Here is a 22,417-nt window from a genome sequence, read left to right as displayed (position 1 = left end):
TATATGTTCCAAAAATAGATCTCCTTTTAACATGATTTTAGTTATGTTCCAAGTAATGAGCTCATATTTTTAATGTTTCAGTTCTTTCGTATCAATCTACTCTAAAATTATATTTTGTTCTGATATATGAATATCTTTTCATTTTTATTTATTTTTTTAAACAAGCTAGTAATTAGTAGTTAGTAGTTAGCATTCAAGACACCACAGTTACATCTAATTGGACAGTATGCGGTGCTCGAACCATGCATGTCTGGGATGAAACCCAGGACTCTCGAAAACCTCCTAATAATCCACTCTTACAAATGTAGTAAGTGAGATTCGAACCCTGATAGATTTCCCAAAGGTCTTGGGCCACCAACCCATTGGCTATCTTTTCATATTGGTATAGTTAGGCGTTGTGCGAGAACTCATTTTATGCTGGTCTTATGGTGTTATGTTTTCTGCTTCAACTACATTGATGTTTTGTAACTACTACTGTTTGTTACGAGTTTGTTCTTGTACACGCTTACAAGGAACAGGCTTGCTTATGTTTTTCTGTCGTCATGTGGTATACACTGCTGCTGCAATTTGGTATTGAATCTTGAAATGAAAACAAATATGGTAGGCCATGGTCTTGTGCAAGTCTTAATATCATCATTGATAATATGCTACTTGAAACTGTGATATACAAATAGAAAAGCTTGAAAGTAAAAACTTCTGCACACAAGTTATGAATTTAAGATACATCGGAATATGATTGCTTCTAAGTTCTGAGCTGTTGTTATATTAGCCGAATCTCAAGGCCGCTTACAATAAGGCCGGACATGGTTCCTTCATAAGTTATGAATTTCAAATACATAGGAATATCATACATTCTACGTCCCGAATTTGAGTTAAATTTCCACACAAGAACCTCCATCCATCCATCATCCCTTGCTTTTGGAGACCCATCAGTATCAGGTAAGTTCCATGGGCTTGGAGGTCTAAAACAGATAAGTCTCATCTCTTTGTTTTTCCACTGTAAAACATTCCTTACTCTCACAGGACAATGCAACCCATGACATGTTTCTGAAAGTTTATATACAAGGTAACACATGTAATCTAAACCTGGTAACAACATTTGACATGGAATTTTGCTCTTAACACTAAAAATTTGTCGCTTTGAAAGCTCAATTCCCTTTTGAAATCTGCATGAACAATAATATCTCACGTGAGTACATAATTCTTAAAGACCGAGTAATGTTAATAAGATCTTGAAAATCCCATGAGCCGAGAGGTAAAACTTTTGTGATTTTTAAAGACCAGGGTATGTGAAATGTGTAAGTGTAGCAAGTGAGCATGAAAAAGACATAGGTTGATGTATCAATATGAAATGATCTATGACTTTACCTATCTTAGGTATTGCCATGTTAATAAAAGTTACAAATTAAACATTTAAATTTGATAAACATAAATAAACCTTCCTAAATTTTACATAATCCCCCCTAAAATACACATGTTTTACCTAAGATAAGTACTGCATGCTTTACCTAAGCTTTTTCCATATCATTACAAACTTTTACATTATTAATAAGGTAGTTTAGAATAACTGGAATTCAATTATATATGAAAGCTAGTTTATGACAAACTAGATTCAACATAAATGGATGAGGTAGATAGAAAATCCATTAGTTTAATAGGGGAGACACCAATGATCCTTGGTTCAAGTAGTTGAGGTGAGACACCCAATGACTCAATAATGGGGAGGTCATGGGTTCAAGTACCACATAGAACAAAAAATTATGGGGTATTCATGTTGGGTCAGGAGGTTTTCTCCCACCTATGGTGGTTTCCTTATGTAGCGTGGAAATGATCGGGTGAGCCCGTCAGTAATCAATATTTACCGTATAAAAAAAAAGATATATGGAATTTGTTCAACAAGCAAACCTGGAATCGGCTAGATATATCGTACGAAAAGGGTTTAGGCTTCTGTTTTCGAATGAATAAGAATAAAATGGATCGTATGGATCCTTTTCTGAAAGCATATAACATATCTTTTCGTAAAAATAATGTACTCCTACTAGCACGTACTCCTGTTCACCAAAATTGAGATACTTGATCAGCAAATCACAAAGACCTAAAATTATTCTCTATATAAATAACATCAAAAGATGTGAAAAAAAGGATATTTTAAACCTCGTTAGGTTTCTTGATTTCTTCACATTTTCGAGATTCCTGATATTTCTCGATCTCTTTAGACCCATCTTGTTCATATTCCTGTATAAATTACCTCGTTATACACTTATTATTAAAATTGAAGCCAAATATTGTATTATTTGATTGTCTAAAGAATATGATTACAAGAGAAAATATATAGAAAACAAAGTAACAACTAGCACCCTCTACTAATGACACATGTTTAAACCTAGCTCAACTTAGTTTAACAATATGTATAATCATAGTTTAATATTCCCCCGCAAGCTAAGGCCGGGGAACGACCTGCAGCTTGGAACGAAGAAAATTAAAACAATCAGTAGCAAGTGGTTATTGTAGGATATGAACTTGTACCGTGGCCTAATTTATCTACCATGTTCCAAAATGTGTGTATATATAGGGTAAAGTTCATGTGAGAACTATTCACATATGAACAGAGATAATCATAAATATAATTTGACAGTTCATATGTGAACGAATATGCTCACATATATGAACATCAAGTTATAATATAGAAGTTCTCATGGTTCTTCCAATTCAAATGGTTCTCACATGAACCTTTTCCTATATATATATAAATAAAAAATCAAGAATGGAAACAGAAACTTAGTTACTCCGGAACTTGCATTGTCTATGGTCCGAAACTCTATGCCTTCAATATAAACGCTATTTCCGCAATAGCTTCGTGAAAAGCTCTCCAGTAATACTTCGAATTCAGTATCTTCCTTGTAATTCAAGATTTGGCCCAATTCAATCATCATCCATCCGTCTTCTCTCCATGTGGCAAAATCTGAATGTAAATTATCGCTCCCCCTCTTGTACTTAAGGTTCACATACATCCGTTTAGCTAGACATTTTCCTGGTTCACGAAACTTAAAGACTAGATGAACCCCATAGTTATCACCTGGAAGTAAAAGTTGAGGTTTTATCTTGATTTGGACCTTGAGATTCGATATATCCAACATTTTCGCTACTACCTGAAACCTGCAGATGGTACAAAATTTTAAATTCTGTGACAGCCCTTTTTTCCCCGCGTACAAGCTTCTATTTACGAATTTTATAATTCTTTTAACCCAAAAAAATGTAGTATGTATTTTATCTAAAATTCTAAATTACTTCATTTTGTGCAAGCTTCTATCTAAGAATTTGATAGCTCTCAAATCTCAATGTAAAATCTAACAATTATCTAGATTACTTGATTGATTGTTGTCTTTATTCATGGCCAACAATTACGGACATCTATGGTGTGTTTGTTTTGGGTCAATGGCTTCAAAATGTATGTAACTATACAAAAATGCCTATAATATGTATGAACCTATAATTCTGTTGATTGTAGGTGTATACCTATCCTACTTTTAAGATTGTATGTATCCAGGTATGTGTGGCATAAATATATGCTACCACGTCTAGTGTCAGGTTAAATATTTGAAAGTTGGGGTAATTTTAACAACTGACCATTCAATGTAATGAATCGTTTTCTGACGAGTATTGGGACTTCAGTTGCCTAATACTCATTCATCGGAGACTTTTGTTTTGGGTCATGTGCTGCTGTGACAGTGGGTCACTCAGAGAATTTTTTATTCTCTTTCTAATCTTTGTTTGTTGATGATTAACAGCTGATGTTTCAGTGACACGTTCAGGATTTTCCTTTGTTTGAAGTGCAATGAAGTCCAGTTTGCTCCTACTGACATCAGCTGATCTCTGCTGGATCAACTGATCATTGCTGGATCAAGCATTTTTCAGCCTTTCGAGTTTAACAGCATGATCACAGATCTCTGCTGGATCAATTTGATCTTTATCAACTGCGGCTGCTGATCTATGAATCTTATGAGAAGATTTTGGAACAGGCTTGAGTCCTTCAGCGACCTCAAGATCAATTTCTTTGATCAAGGGGTCTGATCCTCTTCATCCTCTGCTCCTTCTGAGATAATTATAGGTGTTCTTTATTTTCTGGGAGCAGCAGCCTCCCTTGAATACTCGACATCATTTATTTTTCCATACAAAAAAAAAATATTACTTTTTTGGTTAAAAGTATCAGAGGGTCCTGGACCACCTCTCAGAGCGAGATGAGGGTTGATCATCATTTGCTGGATTTGTGTGGTAAATTTGTGAAAAAGTTTTTCATAATGATTAAGTGAAGAGCACCTTCAAACACTTTCTCACTTGAACTGATGGTCTGCGTTGTGGAGTACGTTTGAGTCATGTCCTTTTGGGAAGGCTCATCACTTGAATCCTGGTTCGTGATGAAAAAGGGACTGTGTGACCACTGACTTGTATGATCAGTTTAGGGAGGATTAAGATTGATGTATAGGCAACTAGAAGACTATCAAAGTTGCAAGACGATTGTCTTATGTGGGTGCTGGTGAATTGTCTGGAGTTACAATTCATAACTTGGGGAGATCTACTGCGTTTTGAATCTCTCCCCCAGAATTGCATTAGTTTGAGGTTGTAGATTGCTCACTGATGCACTTTCCAGGAATGTTGGCTGATTTCATTATTTTTACTCTTATCAAGGGAACAGATGCTCTTAAAGCAAGAAAGTGCCTTAAGGTGTTGGGTTTTATCTTGATTTAAGTAGGTTCAATTTTTTAAAATTTCAAGGAAAGACAACACGTAGGTATACTTTTCAATGGATAATTCTTAGTAAACCACTACAATATGGTGTCCAAGTGAGGGAAGCAAGATTTTAGGGCGTACACGATAACAAACGCATTCAGCTTGAGGTTGAGCTGCTAATGAATGATCGTGAGTTAAATAATGGTCAAGAAGGTAGAGCCAGATAGAAAGAGCATCAAGGTCAAGTTGCTTTGAACGCACAAAGGATGAAAGAAGCGGTGCTTACGTGGTTCAGGAAAACAAGTGTTGATGTAGCGGCTAGTGGCGTGTGCAGAAGGAGAGCTCAAAGTAAAAATGTTGTTAAGCACGTGGATTGCAAGTCAAGGATCGTCAGAGACGTACCCCACAACCACGAAGTTTTGTCAAACACCCCCCCCCCCCCCCCCCCCCACACACACACACACCCCCACCCCCACCCCCACACCCACACACAAAAGTAGAAACCGCATGAAACCATTCACTGAATTATACAGGGGTAAGATGCTAGTGTTGATAATCGTCGATGTCAGCTTAAAATAAGTATGCCAGTTTTAATTCTAAGTGTACCTTACCAAGAACTAATTACTTCCAGATACATGCAACAAATACCGATAAAGAAAAGGAGAAAGAGATTTGAACCTTGATTCCGTAGTTGATCGCCACTTGCGTTGCCAACGGTTAGTGTATGAAAGTTTTTTTGCTGATATCATCACATTTCTTTTTCCGTTGCTCCCCAAAGAAAACCACTGTTATACAACAAAGAAATTAAACCTAATCTTTATAGTAAAGCCAGTGCATGCATGATTTATGCGCAATCCTTTTTAGCAAACATTTTTGACAATTAATCTGTATTTAGTTTTATTGGTTTATATAGTACCGCTTTGCCTTCTTGAAATAAGAATCCATCACGTAGCATGTTGTAAAAATCCTCAAACAATAATATAGTTTTGGGTACCACAGAAGCACCTGACAAATAATCTAATTTTTCATAGTCCATGGGGAATTTGGGCCACCAGATCTCATAATCCTCCTGTATTTTAACAATTAAAACAATAGTTTAATAAATTTCGCTTTTATGTCATTCCTGATTAACAAATACTTTATATAGAATATTACCTTAGTACAAATCTAGAAAATTAAGAACGAATAACAGGTTGCAAATTAATCATAAATATATATATATATATATATATATCCTTTCTACATGTAACACATCTTACCAAATAATATTATCAAAAATCTGTGTGTTTGTGATGATGTAACATTGTCTCGATCTGAAGGCAAAGCCCAAATGACATAAACTATAAACAACGAACTTACTTGGTATTTCAATGCCAATGAAAGTCTTTCAACCAGCTTATTAGAATCTGGCCGATAATAATGATCATCATGAAGGCAATCAAAGGTGATGGCAGAATATTCATCGTATGATCGTCGCACAATTTTATCCTTTAAACCCTCAAGTATCCTCTCGTCGAGAGTATGTTCTTTATACCAGCTTTTAGCCAAATAGACAAAAGACTTGGAGTACTGACCCTCAAATTCCTCTGCGCACGCCACTTTCCCTAATAACATCTCCAATAAAACCACACCTAATGAATACACATCAGAATATGCATCTAAAAAACCCAACTTTTTGGACTTTGGGTCTAAGTAGCTCAATGATCCATATGAATTATCATCATCGATATGTTCAACTTTCTTTTGTTCCAAAGCATATGAGAACTCCTCAAAATTAGAAAGTTTAGCCCTCCAATCGCCGTCAAGTAGAATGCTACTACTTTTGATGTCTCCATGTATTATCGGAGTATCTTTTGTAATGCTAGTCGTGTGAAGATATATCAAGACATTTGCAACATTGAGGCCTATCTTGAGGCGTTTCATCCATGTAAGATCAGTAGCATTTTCCAAATGCTTATCGAGTGTTTTGTTAGACTCGTGCTTATAAACAATTATTTTTTCACCCATTTTGTTACAATACCCTACAAGACCAACTATATTCTCGTGCTTACGTTCAGATAGAACTTTCAACTCTCTCATAAATTGAGAGTTTCCTTCATCCGACCCGCTATCAAATCTCTTTGCAACAATGGGGGTATTTCCATTAGCATTTGCAAGTGGAATTTCTCCTTCATATAGTCTCCAGAATCTTCCTTTTCCAGTGCAGTTGCAATCACTGAAGTTTTGTGTCCCCAGTTTTATGGCTTCAAGTGAAATTTGGAGGTTGTCCGTGTTGTTATTCTGTGAATCACAATATGTACTGTCAGCTTAATGTATAACTCAAATGATATAATATATCCACTTCATATGAAACAACTATCTCCATAAAATGATGAATGCAAATGGTATTTGCTGGCTTATATTTTTTGTCGTTCAATTCAGATCTTCGTACAACCTCTTTAAAAAAAGAGTTTCAGATTTCAAACATCTAAATGTGAAAGAAAAGACAAACAGTCTGAATCTTGAAACCTCGGAACTAGATTTAAGAGGTTATTAAGGGTTTTTTTTTTACAAAACCAAACAAGGCCTTTGATTCATCCAACAAAAAAACTATTCATTCCAATGATCAAATTATCATGATAAGAAGGAATTTCTTTATAATGAAAACAATAACTTACTTGAAGGTTCAAAGATTTCTCAAGTTCTTTGATGATGACTTCCATTGTTGGACGGTCAACTTGAGCTTTTTCTACACATTGACTTGCTATTTTTAAAAATGTGTATAACGAATCCAGATTGAGCCCATCATTTAGCCCGAAAATATTTTCATCAGCTTCCTTCAAATGTGGATCTACCATTTTCTCTATAGTTCTATCATTAACGCATTGTCGTGCTACTGATGGAAGGCCCTTTGTATTGTACATGTCATCATATGCCAAGTTTCCAGAAAATATTTCACACAAAACTACTCCGAAAGAGTAAATGTCAGAGCTAGTTTTCAAGTTACCAGTTTTCTCATATTCTGGATCCATGTACACTTGGGTACCACCAATATTATGACTAATAAAGGTGCTACGTTGGTCATATGTAGGGTGTAACTTAGAGAGCCCAAAGTCTGCAATCTTTGTCTCCCACTTATCATCCAATAAAATATTTGCACTCTTTATATCCCTGTGTATTATGCATTCTTTGTCTTCTATAACTTTGTGAAGGTATTCTAACCCATATGCAATATCAATGCATATTTTTATACGTTGAGCCCAACTAAGATTAGTAATCTTATCACTATTTCCCAAATAATCTTCCAGGCTTCCATTAGAAGCATATTCATAAATTAGAATCATTTCTTGTTCTTCGTTTGAGAAGCCAATAAGAGAAACTATATTTGGATGCTTACATTTACTAAGCAGTTCAATTTCAGCTAAAAACCCTTGTTTAGCTTGCCCGTCTACCCTATGAAAGAGACGTTTAATAGCTACAGTGCTATATTTCTTTGGCAATTCAGGTTTATTCTCATCTTTTGTGGTTGTTGATGAAGTTATGCCGTCAAAATGGCCAAGTTTTACTTTGTACACCGTACCATATCCACCCGATCCAATGCAGTATGTGTCAGAAAAATTTTCTGTCGCTAATCGTATATCATTCAATCGAATTCTTAAGTGATCCAAATTTTTTACCTGCAAATTTACGTGTTACAAGAAAATCAAAGTGATGCACCATGTGTTAAAGAGTAAGCCCAAAATTAGGTTTGGGGTAAATGTTAATGGGGGTGATTAAAATGTTTTAAATGTTGTTTATTATTGCTTTTCTTTTTTAACAACAAGCTAATCTATTAAATTACATGTAAATCTGGGCCGGACCCAGGACTCTTGAAAAACTCTCCCCAATAATCCATCTCTACAATTGTAAGAAGTGGAACTCAAAACCTGGTGGATTTCCCCAAGGTCAAAGACCATACCAATGAGCCACGAACCTCATTGGCTTATTTTTGCTCTATTAGTATAGAGATAGTTAAGAATACATTTTCACTTAGTAACCCAAGTATTTTCAAGAAAAGATTCCTTAACATTAACTACTTTACATCAATTAACTACACTACTCGCTGTTATCACCACCACCACCATCAGTCGCCACTACATCGCCGCCGCCGCCGCATTTACAGAATACCTATCTATAGTTTCATTATAAAGATATCTCATCCCATGTTGAAATGCTGATCAATCATCCTAAACATTAACCTAAAAATTCTCCAAAAACTACATGAATGTGACACTTAGATTCCACTAAATCTCTTTCTTAACTTTATCCTTTAATTTTCTACATGTCATTAGGAGGATTTTAGACAGATAAATTAAAAAGATGAATTATTAAACAATATGTAACTTATAAAAGTCAAACCACCAATAAACTATTTGTGATCTTTAAAAAAATCTCAAATAATTAGATAGATAGATAGATAATGGGAGAAATTAGAATTATCATCTTCAATGACATGTTGAAGATAATTATAGATAAGTGTAATGTAATTATTGTTTTGGAAACTCGAGTTCCAGAAAAGCCCTTTTTACCATGTCGTAACCCGAAATGCAGATAAAATATACATCAGATAATTAATATTTACCACAATAAATCTTAATAAAATCAAACCATTACCTTCAAGTGGCTGGACAAAGTACGTTCTGGATGTTCCTATAATATCATCAATCACCAAAGTGGGAATTAGCTTAGCAAAAATATATGTTATTAAGTAGAGTGTGGTACCATTTCTTATATGAGATGGCAAAAATATCTCGTAATCCATCCTTCCTGCTACTCTCTCTCTCACAAGGTAAATCATAATATAGAGAGGGGAAGATAATTGGGGGGGGGGGAGAGAGAGAGAGAGAATGGGACAAAGGATACTCCCTCCATTTTTTTTTTTTTTAGTGAACTGGATTATAAAACCATATAAAAATAATGTGGACATATAAAAAGCTGGTGAAAAAAAATAAATTAGAAGTTATAAATAAGGGAAAGAAAAAATAAACCTTAATGAGAAAAACTATTTTTCTTTGATTTATATTTTAATTATCTTGTATTGTAGAATTGGAAAGTAAATATATATTAGAGTAAATGTAATAAACTATGCACAAATATTTATGTTATATCCCTTTATCCCATTATAATTGTATAAAGTTTTTTTCTTTCAATTTTGACGGTAAAAATCTTTGTTTGTGTTATATATTAATTGATAAAAGTTATATCAATGAAAACTACATTCAAAACTCAATCAATTCATATATGTTATATTAATTGTTATTATATAACATAAACAAAAACATTTACGGTAAAAGTTGAAAAAAAAATGTCAAAAAATCAAACTAGGACACTTAATATGGAACGGATGGAGTATTATAAACTACTTGGAATTTCAATGTATGTAATGAGCTTGTTTTGTCCATTTGATATAGTGATGCCTACTTGGCACCTACATGGCTTCTATATGACAGTTAGATCAAATGAACAAAATAACGAAGTACATACAATAAACACTTAGAATAGTTAATTGCAAAACATAAATATTCGTCTATAGCTCATTACTTTCAAAGTTTCAGGACACTAAATCGCTAATCCTTAATAATAATTATAAAAGGTAAAGAAAAAAAGAAAAAAAAAAGAGAGAATTAATGGACTTACAAGACTTAGATCATGTTTGTATTGAAGTTCCAATGTTCGCTCAAGTCGTTGTAGAACTTTTTTTGTATCTGGACGTTGTGACCTTTGTTCCTTCAAACAAAAATACGCCGTCTCGGAGAAAATGTTTAATGATTCCAAGTTCATTTGTTTCCGTAGCTCGGGATCAATCTTCCCATCCAGTGTGTTCTCTTCGTAACCGGCTCGGGCCATTCGAGCAAAATACCAATTATCATTGTGCTCTGGAGTGCTTACAACGGATGATGCTACCATTCCAAACAGGACTTCAAACAGAACAACACCAAAGGAAAAAACATCAGACTTATTAGTCAAACCTCTAGTGGTTTCATATGCTGGATCCATATATAATAATGAGCCTTTATATTTATCCGTAAGGTAAAGCTGATTCCTTTTATCTCTAACAGCGAATCCAAAACCATGTAACTTGGGTTCCCAGTGGTGATCAAGTAATATTTTGGAGCTTTTGATGTTACCATGTATCACACTATGATTCTCATGTGCATCATAATGAAGATAAGTCAACGCACGTGCTATCCCCACGCATATATGCAGTCTCCGCATCCAACTCATCGTTGAAGTACTACTTAAATGTTTGTCTAGACTTTCATTCGCCTCGTACTTGTTTATGATCATTACATTTAATGTATCATCAACATTCTCAACGATTTTAAAAATAGGAACGATATTTTTATGCCGGAGATCTTTTAGAATAATAAGCTCGTAGAAAGCAATGGGTTGTTGGATACATGTCCGTACAACAATATCGACTAGTAATTTTCTTGATGATCGCGTGATGAGTCGTGCTTTGTAAATTTTGGAGGAAGAAGTTTGTGAAACAAGATTTTCATCAGAAAAGATGTTGGTGTGAGATTGTATCTCAACTAGTGAGATTCTAATACGGCGCATATAATCATCTAGAGACATAAGAGATGTGTCGATGTTGGAAGATGAATAAGACATGATGTTTGTAAGTATTGATGATATGTAACAATTTGAAGTTTATTAGAAGAGCACAATACAGGGTTTGGAGGATATACAATGATTGAAGGTAGGAAGGAAGAATATATCATCGAATCAACACAACCACAAGCACGACATAAATGTTCTCTCTTTCACACTCTTTTCCTGCTTGTAAACAAAAATGAAAGTTTTTGATGACTTTTTATAAATTTAGAAGTCAATTGTTTGAATTCCGATAACAAGTAATAAATTCGAAAACAAAAATGATATTTTGTATCTCATATTATTTTATTGGATTTTCTTATTGAGTATTGCTATATACACCCTTAGTTAAAATATTTTTTTACCTACTATAAATTTTAGACGTGTTAATATGAAAAATACAAATTTTTAAAGAAAATGCACAACTTATAACCCATTGATCTAAAAAAAAAACCCACGCAAGCCCCATGGGTGGCTCAACAGTACTATAGAACTAGGCGATCGCTTTAGGTCCCAAAAATACAGAGGCCTCAATATTTTGTATACTAAACTTAATGTTTGAATTTTGGATAGTACCATTAATATAATTTGCATTACATTAACACTTTTACTGGTTTTTGCATCAACATTTGTATCTTTTCATTAGTAGTAGCTTAATAACATAAGTCGATCTACTTTTTTTTTTGTTTACTTTGATCTATATGCTAATGAACTAGACCCCCAAAACTGACTTTGCTTAAGGCCTCTAAAAAACTTAAGTCGCCACTAACAAGCCCATATGAGTTTAACCCCGTTTTTAAGTAAAAACCTTCCATGATTAATTGACAATTGAATAAGTCATCATTTTTACAAGTTTGACACGGGCTTACTTTGAATTCTGAGATGCTTAATCTATACAACTTATCAGTTAAAGACTACACAAAATAATTCAACTAGAATTATTATATGCCCCATTGCCCCTGCTTAATTGACTTCAACATGCTTTGGAGCTCAACTTGAATATGTTCATAAAATAATAATGACATCCAGCTAACTCATTGTCTAGGAATATAAATACTTTCACAAACATATTATGATCCTAAATATATGTACAATGTACATGTTTAACTTGACTCATTCTACATAAATACATCACACCAACACAAATAAAGTAAAACAAGCAAATGAAAGTGACGAAGTTTGTTAATGACAGTTTGTATGAATCCTGGCTAATATACCAAATAATCGTTACATACACCAGTACGTAGCTGTGAAGCCAATATACCAAATAACAAGCCAACTAATCCGGATTGACTTAAACAACTTTTTCCTGAACTGTACATATAACTTTGAATGTATGAAACAATAACGAGCTCATAGCTTTAGTGTAATATTAACGCTATATGTATATAAAGTGGGAATTCATTACTATTCCAATTTGGGAAAAATAATATATACATTCTCAAAGTAACCCAATTACAACAAATAAGATTTGACATACAAATAGAACCCAGAAGTAGAAACTTGAGTTAATTGCATTTTTGGTTCATGTGGTTAGTATGCTTTTGCAGGTTTGAGACCTTTTCAGGTTCCCAAAAATAGGGACCAACAATGCCAAGAAACCTGAAAAAGTCTCAAACCTGTAAAAGCATACAAACCACAGGGACCAAAAATGCAATTAACTCTAGAAACTTAAAAATATTTGCACCTATTAAGATGCAATGTAAAAAAATGCTTGAAATTAGAAACTTATCAGTATTGTGACAGTCTACATGGGGATGGGCAGAATACACGGACAGATGCTCTTACATTGGCCGAATCTCGAGACTGCTTACAATAAGGCCGGACATGGTTCCTTCATAAGTTATGAATTTCAGATACATAGGAATATGATTGCTTCTCAGCTCACATTTTGAGTTGAATTTCCACACAAAAACCTCCATCCATCCATCGTCCCTTTCTTTTGGAACCCCAATCGTATCAGGTGAATTCCATGGGCTTGAAGGTCTAAAGCAAATAAGTCCAACCTCTTTGTTTTTCCACTGTAAAACATTCCTTACTCTCACAGGACAATGCAACCCATTACATGTTTCTGACAGCTTATATACAAGATAACACATGTAATCTTTAGCTGGGGACAACGTTTGGCTCTCTATCTTGCCCTTAATACAAAATACTTGTCGCTTTGAAAGCTCAATTTCCCCTTGAAATCTGCATCAACAATAAATCATGTAAGTACACAATTATTAAAAACCGAGTACTGTTCGTAAGATCTTAGAAACCATATCAGTGGAGTGGTAAAAGTTTTATAATTAGTACATACCAAGTATTTGAAATGCATAAGTGTAAGTGAGAACCACAAAGACAAAGTTTGATGTATCTGATACGAATCAAGCTGAAAAGAGAAGCTCGGCCTAATTGGTCAAGGTTTTTAAGGGCCGGATACTATTTTTAGTTATTGCTCCGTATTATTATTATTATAATTAATAATATTTCAGTGACTTGATGAACAAATTAGGTTAGGGATGAACAAATTTGGTTAGGAGTCTGTTATTTAAATAAGGGCATTAGGCCACCGTGTTTAGGTATGGAGAAATATGATTAATTGTACTTAGGAACTTAGGGCCGTTGGGGCATTAATCCAGATTATCTTGTCTTGTTCTTTCTTTATTTTCTGTATATTCTTATCAGTTCTACTGGTATTATCATTCTGTTGCTATTTTCAGGTCTGGTTTATATCAGTATTGTTAATGAAATGCACATGCTTTGCTGATTTTGTTCCTTCAATTTGTTTATATTGATTATTACAAGTTTCACATCATTACTAAGGTAGTACAAATTAACAGAAATTCAGTTATGAAAGACAGTTTACTACAAAACTATATTCAGTATATATGGGATATGTAAATGGAGAAACCCATTAGTTAAATAGGTAAGACGAAATGAAGATTGTTCAATAAGCAAACCTCGACTCAGCTAAATATTTCAAATGAAAAGGCTTTTCTTTCGAAGACTTGTAGGGAGCTTCCATTTCTGAAAGCATTAAACATATCTTTTCACACTGTATTTCTTTTAGCAAGAGCCCCTGTTTACCAAACGTTGAGATACTTGAATACTTAATCAGCAAATCATACGAGAGTAAGTTAAGTATACATTCTATAAACATCATAAGATATAGAAAAGGATATTTTAAACCTCGTTAGCATTTCCCGGGCACTTCATTATTTCCTTAGATTCAACTAGAGAGTGTTGTACTTCCTTCGGCTTCTTGATTTCTTCATATACTCGAGTTTCCTGATATTTCTCAATCTCTTTAGACCCATCTTGTTCATATACCTGTATAAATTACCTTGTTAAAACTTAAAATGTTGGACATGAACTTGTACTTGAATTATCTACCACGTTCCCAAACAAAAAACAAAAAGAAAAAATATTGGAAATAAAAACTTAGTTATAGTCTGAAACTTGCATTTTCTATGGTCCGAAACTCTATGCCTTCAATATAGACGCTACTTCCACAGAAGCTTCGCGAAAAGCTCTCCAGTAAAACTTCGAATTCAGTATCTTCCTTGTAATTTAAGATTTGGCCCAATTCAATCATCATCCACCCGTCTTCTCTCCATGTGGCGAAATCCGAATGTAGATTGTCACTCCCCCTCTTGTACTTTAGGTTCACATACATGTGTTTAGCTAGACAATTTCCTGGCTCACGAAACTTAAAGACTAGATGAACCCCATAGTTATCTCCAGGAAGTAAAAGTTGAGGTTTTATCTTGATTTGGACCTTCAGATTCGATACATCCAACATTTTTGCTACTACCTGAAACCTGCATATGGCACAAATTTTGAATTATGTACCTGTTTTTTCCCCACGTAAAAGCTTCTATTTATAAACTTGATACTTCCTTCCACCCAAAAAAAATGTAGTATGTCTTTCATTTCATCATCGTTAACAAGTTAGGACATCTCCACTTATAAAATCTATATGATGTGATTGTTAATGCTGGAGAAAGAGGGAGCAAATGGTGTTTAGTTAAAAGGCTATATAAACAAATAGCTAGGGATACAAGGGTGGTTCGATTAGCATTAAGGTTTGTTGGTTTTCTTCTAATAGATCAATGATTTTAGAAACCACCAACAACTGCCAGGACTATCAAAAAATCACCCACTACTCTGTGCGACTGTCACAAACCTTCATAAACCACCAAGTTTCATCAAAAACTAACCACACATACAAAAAGCGAAACCACTTGAAACCATTTATTGAATTACAGGGGTATAATGCTAGTGGTAATAATTGTTTAGCTAAAAAAATTCACCAATTTTTATTCTAAGGTTACCTTATCAAGAAAAACTTCCTAACCTTATGAAAATGCATATAAAGGAAGAGGAGAAACATAAAGGAACCTCGATTTTCGATTCGATCGCCACTTGCGTGTCTGTATTGGTGTCAATTTCTGACCACACGGAATCTCCATTGAAAATTTTCCATTTTTGATTATGTAATGAGAAGATCTTGCCTTTGGCACTACTCTTATTTTACACGATCCATGGTTGATGTATGAAAATCTCTTTGCTGATATCATTACATTTCTTTTTCCATCGCTCCACAAAGAAAACCACTATCATACAGCAAAGAAATCAAGCTAAATCTTAATATTAAAAGGAGGTGCATGCACTATCCCTTTTAGCAAACATTTTAGCTTTTAATATGTATTTAGTTAAAGTAATTGAGACAAGTTTAGTGGCATTCATGGTTAGCTTAGTACACTCTTAAAAGAACTAGCAAGTGGGTTAAGAAATGTAGATGAATGGATCCGGATTGATCCATCAGTGGCAGAACCAGGATTTAAATTGACCCGAAGCACATATTTTTATCACTAGCATTGTATCGTCATAAAGTAACCATAATGACTAGATTGTAATGATTTTCAGCAATTTAAACATTTGTTGGTAGTTTTCTCATTTAGTTGTCCGATTTACAAATATTATTGTTAGGAAATACTTTTAAAGTTTAGAGTTAGTTACATTTCACATATCACTTTGACCAGCAGTACTAATTTTTGGGATTATTACCAATGAATGTAACTAATTATGATCAAATGTATATGTTATGTAAATAACTCGAAAAATGTCTGTGTCACGTAATGAACTTTCAAATCTAGGTTATTGGATGTACCCGAGTATATGTGGCAACCATATAAGCTGTCACTCGTAAGTTTTTGATTAATTAGGTACATCCAATAACCGAGATTTGAAAGTTCATTACATGGCATAGACATTTTACGAGTTATTTACATTACTTAAACAATTGGTCATAGTTACATACATCCATAAGTAATAATCCCTAAAGAAAAACAGTATTTTTCAAAAAGAATTACACTACATCGATCTAGACCGCCTCCTAACTACAAAGTAGTTCCGCCTATGATCCATATAATAATGGATCAAGAGCCAATCCATTCACATGGAGCCCAACTCTCCAAGGGCAAGCAACCCATGTAGTTAAACATGCATAATGCAAAATTTTGATAAGGAAATAGATACGTGAGAAAATAGAGTCAGGGGCTCGACCCTCACCCCATGCAAAGGTCAGAGGTCATTTTTTATCATTTAGATTGAACCTCTAAACTCTCTACCTAGGTATAGAAAATCTGTTTGTTTCTCAACCTTCCCCATACCCGTCGAGGTATTGGGACCAAAATCCATGGAAGATGGCATTGGGTGTTTACTAATACGAACCCATTCCATAATAAGCTCGCATCATGCCATAAGCTAAGTGTAGAACTCATTCCCAAAAGCTAGCTCAAAGAAGGAGAGGAGACCTTGACTTATAAACCACCAACCAATCCCATACTTGGCCGATGTGAGATCATATCAATACCCCACCCTTTGAAGAGTCAACGTCCTCGTTGGTCACGGCTATGTTGGTTACGGTTGATACCCTTCTCCTTGGGTCTAAGCCACCACTCCGAGTGTTGGAACATCGAAAGGTAGGGCTGGCTCTGATACCAATTGATACGAACTCATCCCATAATAGGCTCGCATGATGCCATAAGCTTAGTGTAGAACTCACTCCCAAGCTAGCTCAAAGGAGGAGGGGCACCTTGACTTATAAACGATCAACCAATCCCATACTTCGCCGATGTTGGATCATATCATTTACTTACTTACATTTCTCTATGTGAGAAGATGAAACTAGTCAAACAAAATAAATGCATATAATTTTTCTATTGTCTCCTAATCGATCATCTTTATACTATATAACAATAATAATGAAATAATGAAATGCCTTGTCCGTTTAACTTTTTCGTCTTTAATCTATATCCAAATATTATATTATAATAATGATCTTATTAAAAAAAGATATCTTATAGAATATATATCATTATAGCTATAGTACCAATTTGCCTTCTTGAAAGAGGAATCCATCGCATAGCATGTCGTAAACATCCTTAAACCTTCCCGAAATAATGGGAACACCTGACATATATAATAGTTTTTCATAGTCCATGGGGAGTTTGGGCCTCCATATCTCATAATCCCCCTATATTTCAAACAATTAAACCATTACTTGAATATGTATTGCCTTTATTTTGGTACTAACTAATGAATACTTTATTTTTAAAAAATAAGTAAATACCTAACTAAAAACAGCTTTTAGATTAATCACAAATAATGAATTGCATTTCGATTTTTGTACATTTTGGGATTTTCTGTGTGTTTGTTTATCTGTTTGGAAAAGAACAACGCAGCCAATATCCATTTTTACACATCTTTTCTTAGATAATTTTAAAAGGTGTATATATTTTGTTAACTTATTTGCATTTAGTAACATGGTACCGACGTAATGCGACGACGATGACGACGGTCCGCTAGTGGCGGTGACTAGTGGTGGTGGTGGTAGCTTCGAGTGATGTAGGTTGATGTAAATGTAGTTAATGTAAAGGTAGTAGTTGAGATATTTTAAAAGATAAGACTTTAAAGTATAAATTCGTTGATAAAGGTTTAGGGTGTAAATTAGTTAATTAAAGGTAAATTGGTTAATTTTTCCTTCAAGAGGTTATTAAGGGCAATTAAGTCATTTCCAATGTCTCAAAATTTTTTTTAACTATTTCCAAAAAAGGAAGAGGGTTAGAATTTTTATAAGCTAGTATAGATAAATGAATGCAAAATGTTTACATTTTTGAATTCTAGATAACTAACATTGTCATTGTACAGATTATATGTATGTACGCACTTATAAATGTGGAGATCAATGTTTGACACATGAATTCATTTTCTCAACCTAAAGAAAGTGTGAAGATATTGAGTGCCAATAATTGATCTAATTTTTTAGAAATGTATACAAACATAATATTTATAGATATATGCACTTATAGTAGTATACTTTATTAATTGATTGATCATAAAATCTGGAATTTACTATACAGTTGTAGATCATATCTGGATAGGAATGAAATTGACAAAAGATAATTACTAATTTTGTAGAAGTATGAAAACAATGCACTTACTTGGTATGCCAATGCCAACGTAAGTTGTTCAACCAACTCACTAGCACCTGCCCGAGAATGACCATAATCTTCAAAGCATTTGAAGGTGATGGCAGAATATACATCTAATGATCGTGGCACAATTTGTTCCTTTATACCCTCAAATATCCTCTCATCCACTTTGGCCAAAGAAAATTCCTCAATTTCCTCTACACAAGTCAGTCTCCCTAACATCATTTCCAATAAAACCACACCCAATGAATACAAATCTGACCATTTATCAAAAAAACCCCACTTTTTGTACCGTGGGTCTAAGTAGCTCAGTGAGCCATATGCATTATCATCATCAATATGTTTAAGCATCTTGCGTTCCATATCATATGAAAACTCCTCGAAATTAGAAAGTTTAGCCCTCCAATCAACATCAAGTAGAATGCTACTACTTTTGATGTCTCTATGTAGTATCCGAGTATCTTTTGTAATGCCACCTGTGTGTAGATATTCCAATCCCCTTGCAACATCAAGGCCTATCTTGAGGCGTTTCATCCATGTAAGATCAGGATTGTCCAAATGCTTATCGAGTGTTCCGTTAGACGCATGCTCACAAACAATGATTTTTTCACCCATTTCCTTACAATACCCTACGAGACCAACGATATTCTTGTGCTTACACTCAAAAAGAATTTTCAGCTCTCTCATGAATTGAGAGTTTCCTTCATCCGACGCAAATCTCTTTGCAACAATGGGGGTACGAACAGTAGAACTTTCAAATAAAATTTCTCCTCCATATAGCCTCCAGAATCTTCCTTTCCCAATGCAGTTGTAGTCATTGAAATTTTGTGTGCCTAGTTTTATGGCTTCAAGTGAAATTTGGAGGTTGTCGTTCCCATAATTCTGTGAATCACAACAATCTAAGCTATAATGTATAACTCTAATGATTTAGATATCCACTTCAAAGTTTCTTTAATTATCCAAGACATGTCTTTATGTTTCACTAATTATCTATTGTCATATAAAAATAGTAGGTTCATGTGGTGAATAGAATATTCCCTTTGAAAGATCAAATCATGATGAAAAGAAAAAAAGGTAAAATGAAAAAATTACTTACTTGAAGGTTCAACGATTTCTCAAGTTCTTTGATGACGAAATCAATTGTTGGACGTTCAACCTGAGCTTTGGCCACACATTGACTTGCTATTTTTGAAAATGTGTACAATGAATCCTGATTGAGCCCATCATTTGGCCCAGAATTATCTCCATAAGCTTCCTTCAACTGTGGATCTACCAACTTCTCTATAGTTTTGTCATTAACACATTGACGTGCCATTAATGGAAGGCCCGTTGTATTGTACATTTTGTCATATGCCAAGTTACCAGACATTATTTCAAACAAAACTACTCCAAAAGAGTAGATATCTGATTGAGTTTTCAACTTACCTGTTTCCAGATATTCTGGATCCAAGTAAACTTGGGTACCGCCAATATTACCACTGATGAGGGTGCTATGTTGGTTATATGTTGGGTGTAGCTTGGAGAGCCCAAAATCTGCAATCTTTGCCTCCCACTTATCATTCAATAGAATGTTTGCACTCTTTATATCTCTGTGAATCATGCATTCTTTGTCTTCTGTAGCTTTGTGAAGGTATTCTAATCCATATGCAATATCAATGCATATTTTTATACGTTGAGCCCAAGTAAGATTAGTAATCTTATCACTGTTTCCCAAATAATCTTCGAGGCTTCCATTAGAAGCATATTCGTAAATTAGAATCATCTCTTGCTCTTCGTTACAAAAGCCAATAAGAGAAACTATATTTGGATGCTTACATTTGCTAAGAAGTTCAATTTCCGCTAAGAACCCTTGTTCTGCTTGCCCGTCTACCCTACGAAATAGACGTTTAATAGCTATTGTGTTACGCTTCTCTGGAAATTCAGCTTGACTCTCGCCTTTTGTGGCTGTTGACGAACATATGCCGTCAAAAGAGCCAGGTTTTGATTTGTACACTGCACCATATCCACCGGATCCAATACGATATGCATCAGAAAAATTGTCTGTCGACAGCTGTATATCACTCAATCGAAATCTTAAGTGATCCAAAATATTCACCTGCAAAATTATGTGTTAAAAATAAAAGCAAAGTTATGCACATTGTGTTACTTTAATATACCCACGTATTTAGAATCATAAGTCTTGCACAGACTAGGCCCAAAATTAGGTATGCGTGTAAATGTTGATTGAAATTAACATGATTTAAAATGTTGTTCATTTACCCCTTAGGTATAAAGATAATTAACAGTACATGTCTTATTTATCATAAAATCATAACAAACCTCAACATATTATCAAGGGAGGGAAAAGGGCAAAGAGAATTGAAGTGGAAAATATATACATCCTGAGTAATTACCATGTTGTAACCCGATATGCGGTAAAAATATACATCCTAAGTTATTATTAACGACAATCATTTTAACCTTAATGAAATCAAACCATTACCTTCAAGCGGTTGGATAAAACAAGACTTTGATCATGCTTGTATTGAAGTTCCAATGCTCGCTCAAGTCGTTGGAGAACTTTGTTCATATCTGGCCGTTGTGACCGCTCCTCCTTTAAGCAAAAATAAGCTGTCTCGGAGAAGATGTTAAACGATTCCAGGTTCATTTGTTCTTGGAGATCGAAATGGATCATATCATCCAGTGTCTTCTCTTCATAACTAGCTCGGGCCATTCGAGCAAAATACCAATTATCATAGTGATCTGGAGTGGGAACAAATGATGCTACCATTCCAAACAGGACTTCAAACAGAACAACACCAAAAGAGAAGACATCTGACTTATTTGTCAAACCTCCCGTGGTTTCAAATGCTGGATCCATATATAATAATGAGCCATTGTATATATCTGTAAGGTACAGATGATTTCTTCTAGCTCTAACAGCAAAGCCAAAACCATGTAACTTGGGTTCCCAGTGGTGATCAAGTAAAATTTTAGAGCTCTTGATGTTACCGTGTATCACACTATGATTCGCTTCGGCATCATGATGAAGATAACACAATGCACGTGCTATACCAACACATATATGCAGTCTCTGCATCCAACTGAGTGTTGAGCTATTACTTAGATGTTTGTCTAGGCTCTCATTCACCTCGTGCTTGTTTATGATCACTAGAGTATCAGCCGTCCCACATATTTTAAAAGTAGGAACAACATTTTCATGCTTGAGATCTTTTAGCATAATAATCTCGTTGTTTGCAATGTGTCGTCGCATAGATATCCGTACAACAATGTTGATGAATTCTCGTGACGATTGCATGAGTTGTCCTTTGTATATATTTGTGGAAGAAGTTTGTGAGAGAAGATTTTTATCATCGAAATTGTTGGTGGCTGATTTTAACTCTTCAAATGGGATCCAAATACTGTCAAAATACTCTTCTCGGGACATAACAGATGTGCAGAGGTTGAAAGATATAGAAGAGTACATGATATAGTAGTTATAGAAGAGCACAGAAGATATAGAATATGAATGATTGAAGATTTGAAGGTAGAAAGGAAGGAAGAGGAAATAACTAAATCACAACCACAACGACATAAATATGAATCCTAAT

General features: G+C 34.5%; 2 protein-coding genes across 4 annotated transcripts; both read right to left on the bottom strand.

Moving 5' to 3' along the window:
- Positions 1-665: 665 nt before the first annotated feature.
- LOC122582258 lies at positions 666-10,823 on the bottom strand. Of its 3 annotated transcripts, none has more exons than XM_043754625.1 (10): positions 10,384-10,823; positions 9,361-9,396; positions 7,386-8,384; positions 6,088-7,008; positions 5,645-5,797; positions 5,407-5,513; positions 2,787-3,156; positions 2,155-2,235; positions 1,906-2,051; positions 666-1,166 (listed from the first exon to the last, which is right to left on the bottom strand). In XM_043754625.1, the coding sequence occupies exons 1-10, from the start codon at positions 10,741-10,743 to the stop codon at positions 761-763; spliced, it is 3,579 nt and encodes a 1,192-aa protein (XP_043610560.1). In that variant the 5' UTR covers positions 10,744-10,823; the 3' UTR covers positions 666-760. The 3 variants fall into 3 exon arrangements, with proteins under 3 accessions (XP_043610560.1, XP_043610561.1, XP_043610562.1); XM_043754626.1 differs by having other exon boundaries at positions 2,799-3,156; XM_043754627.1 differs by lacking the exons at positions 666-1,166; positions 1,906-2,051; positions 2,155-2,235 and having other exon boundaries at positions 2,971-3,076; positions 3,150-3,156.
- A 1,880-nt stretch (positions 10,824-12,703) lies between these two features.
- LOC122580917 lies at positions 12,704-22,379 on the bottom strand. Its single transcript, XM_043753061.1, has 10 exons — positions 21,310-22,379; positions 19,924-20,922; positions 18,925-19,709; positions 18,837-18,876; positions 17,726-17,869; positions 15,730-15,944; positions 14,792-15,149; positions 14,518-14,658; positions 14,289-14,407; positions 12,704-13,533 (listed from the first exon to the last, which is right to left on the bottom strand). Exons 1-10 carry the CDS (start codon positions 22,291-22,293, stop codon positions 13,128-13,130), a joined length of 4,191 nt encoding a protein of 1,396 aa, XP_043608996.1. The 5' UTR covers positions 22,294-22,379; the 3' UTR covers positions 12,704-13,127.
- Between the last annotated feature and the right edge of the window lie 38 nt (positions 22,380-22,417).

Source organism: Erigeron canadensis, chromosome 9 (genome assembly GCF_010389155.1).
Source record: "Erigeron canadensis isolate Cc75 chromosome 9, C_canadensis_v1, whole genome shotgun sequence".
Lineage (NCBI taxonomy): Eukaryota > Viridiplantae > Streptophyta > Magnoliopsida > Asterales > Asteraceae > Erigeron > Erigeron canadensis.
The sequence above is the reverse complement of the archived record's forward strand: the minus strand, read 5'-3'. Positions and strand labels throughout refer to the sequence as shown.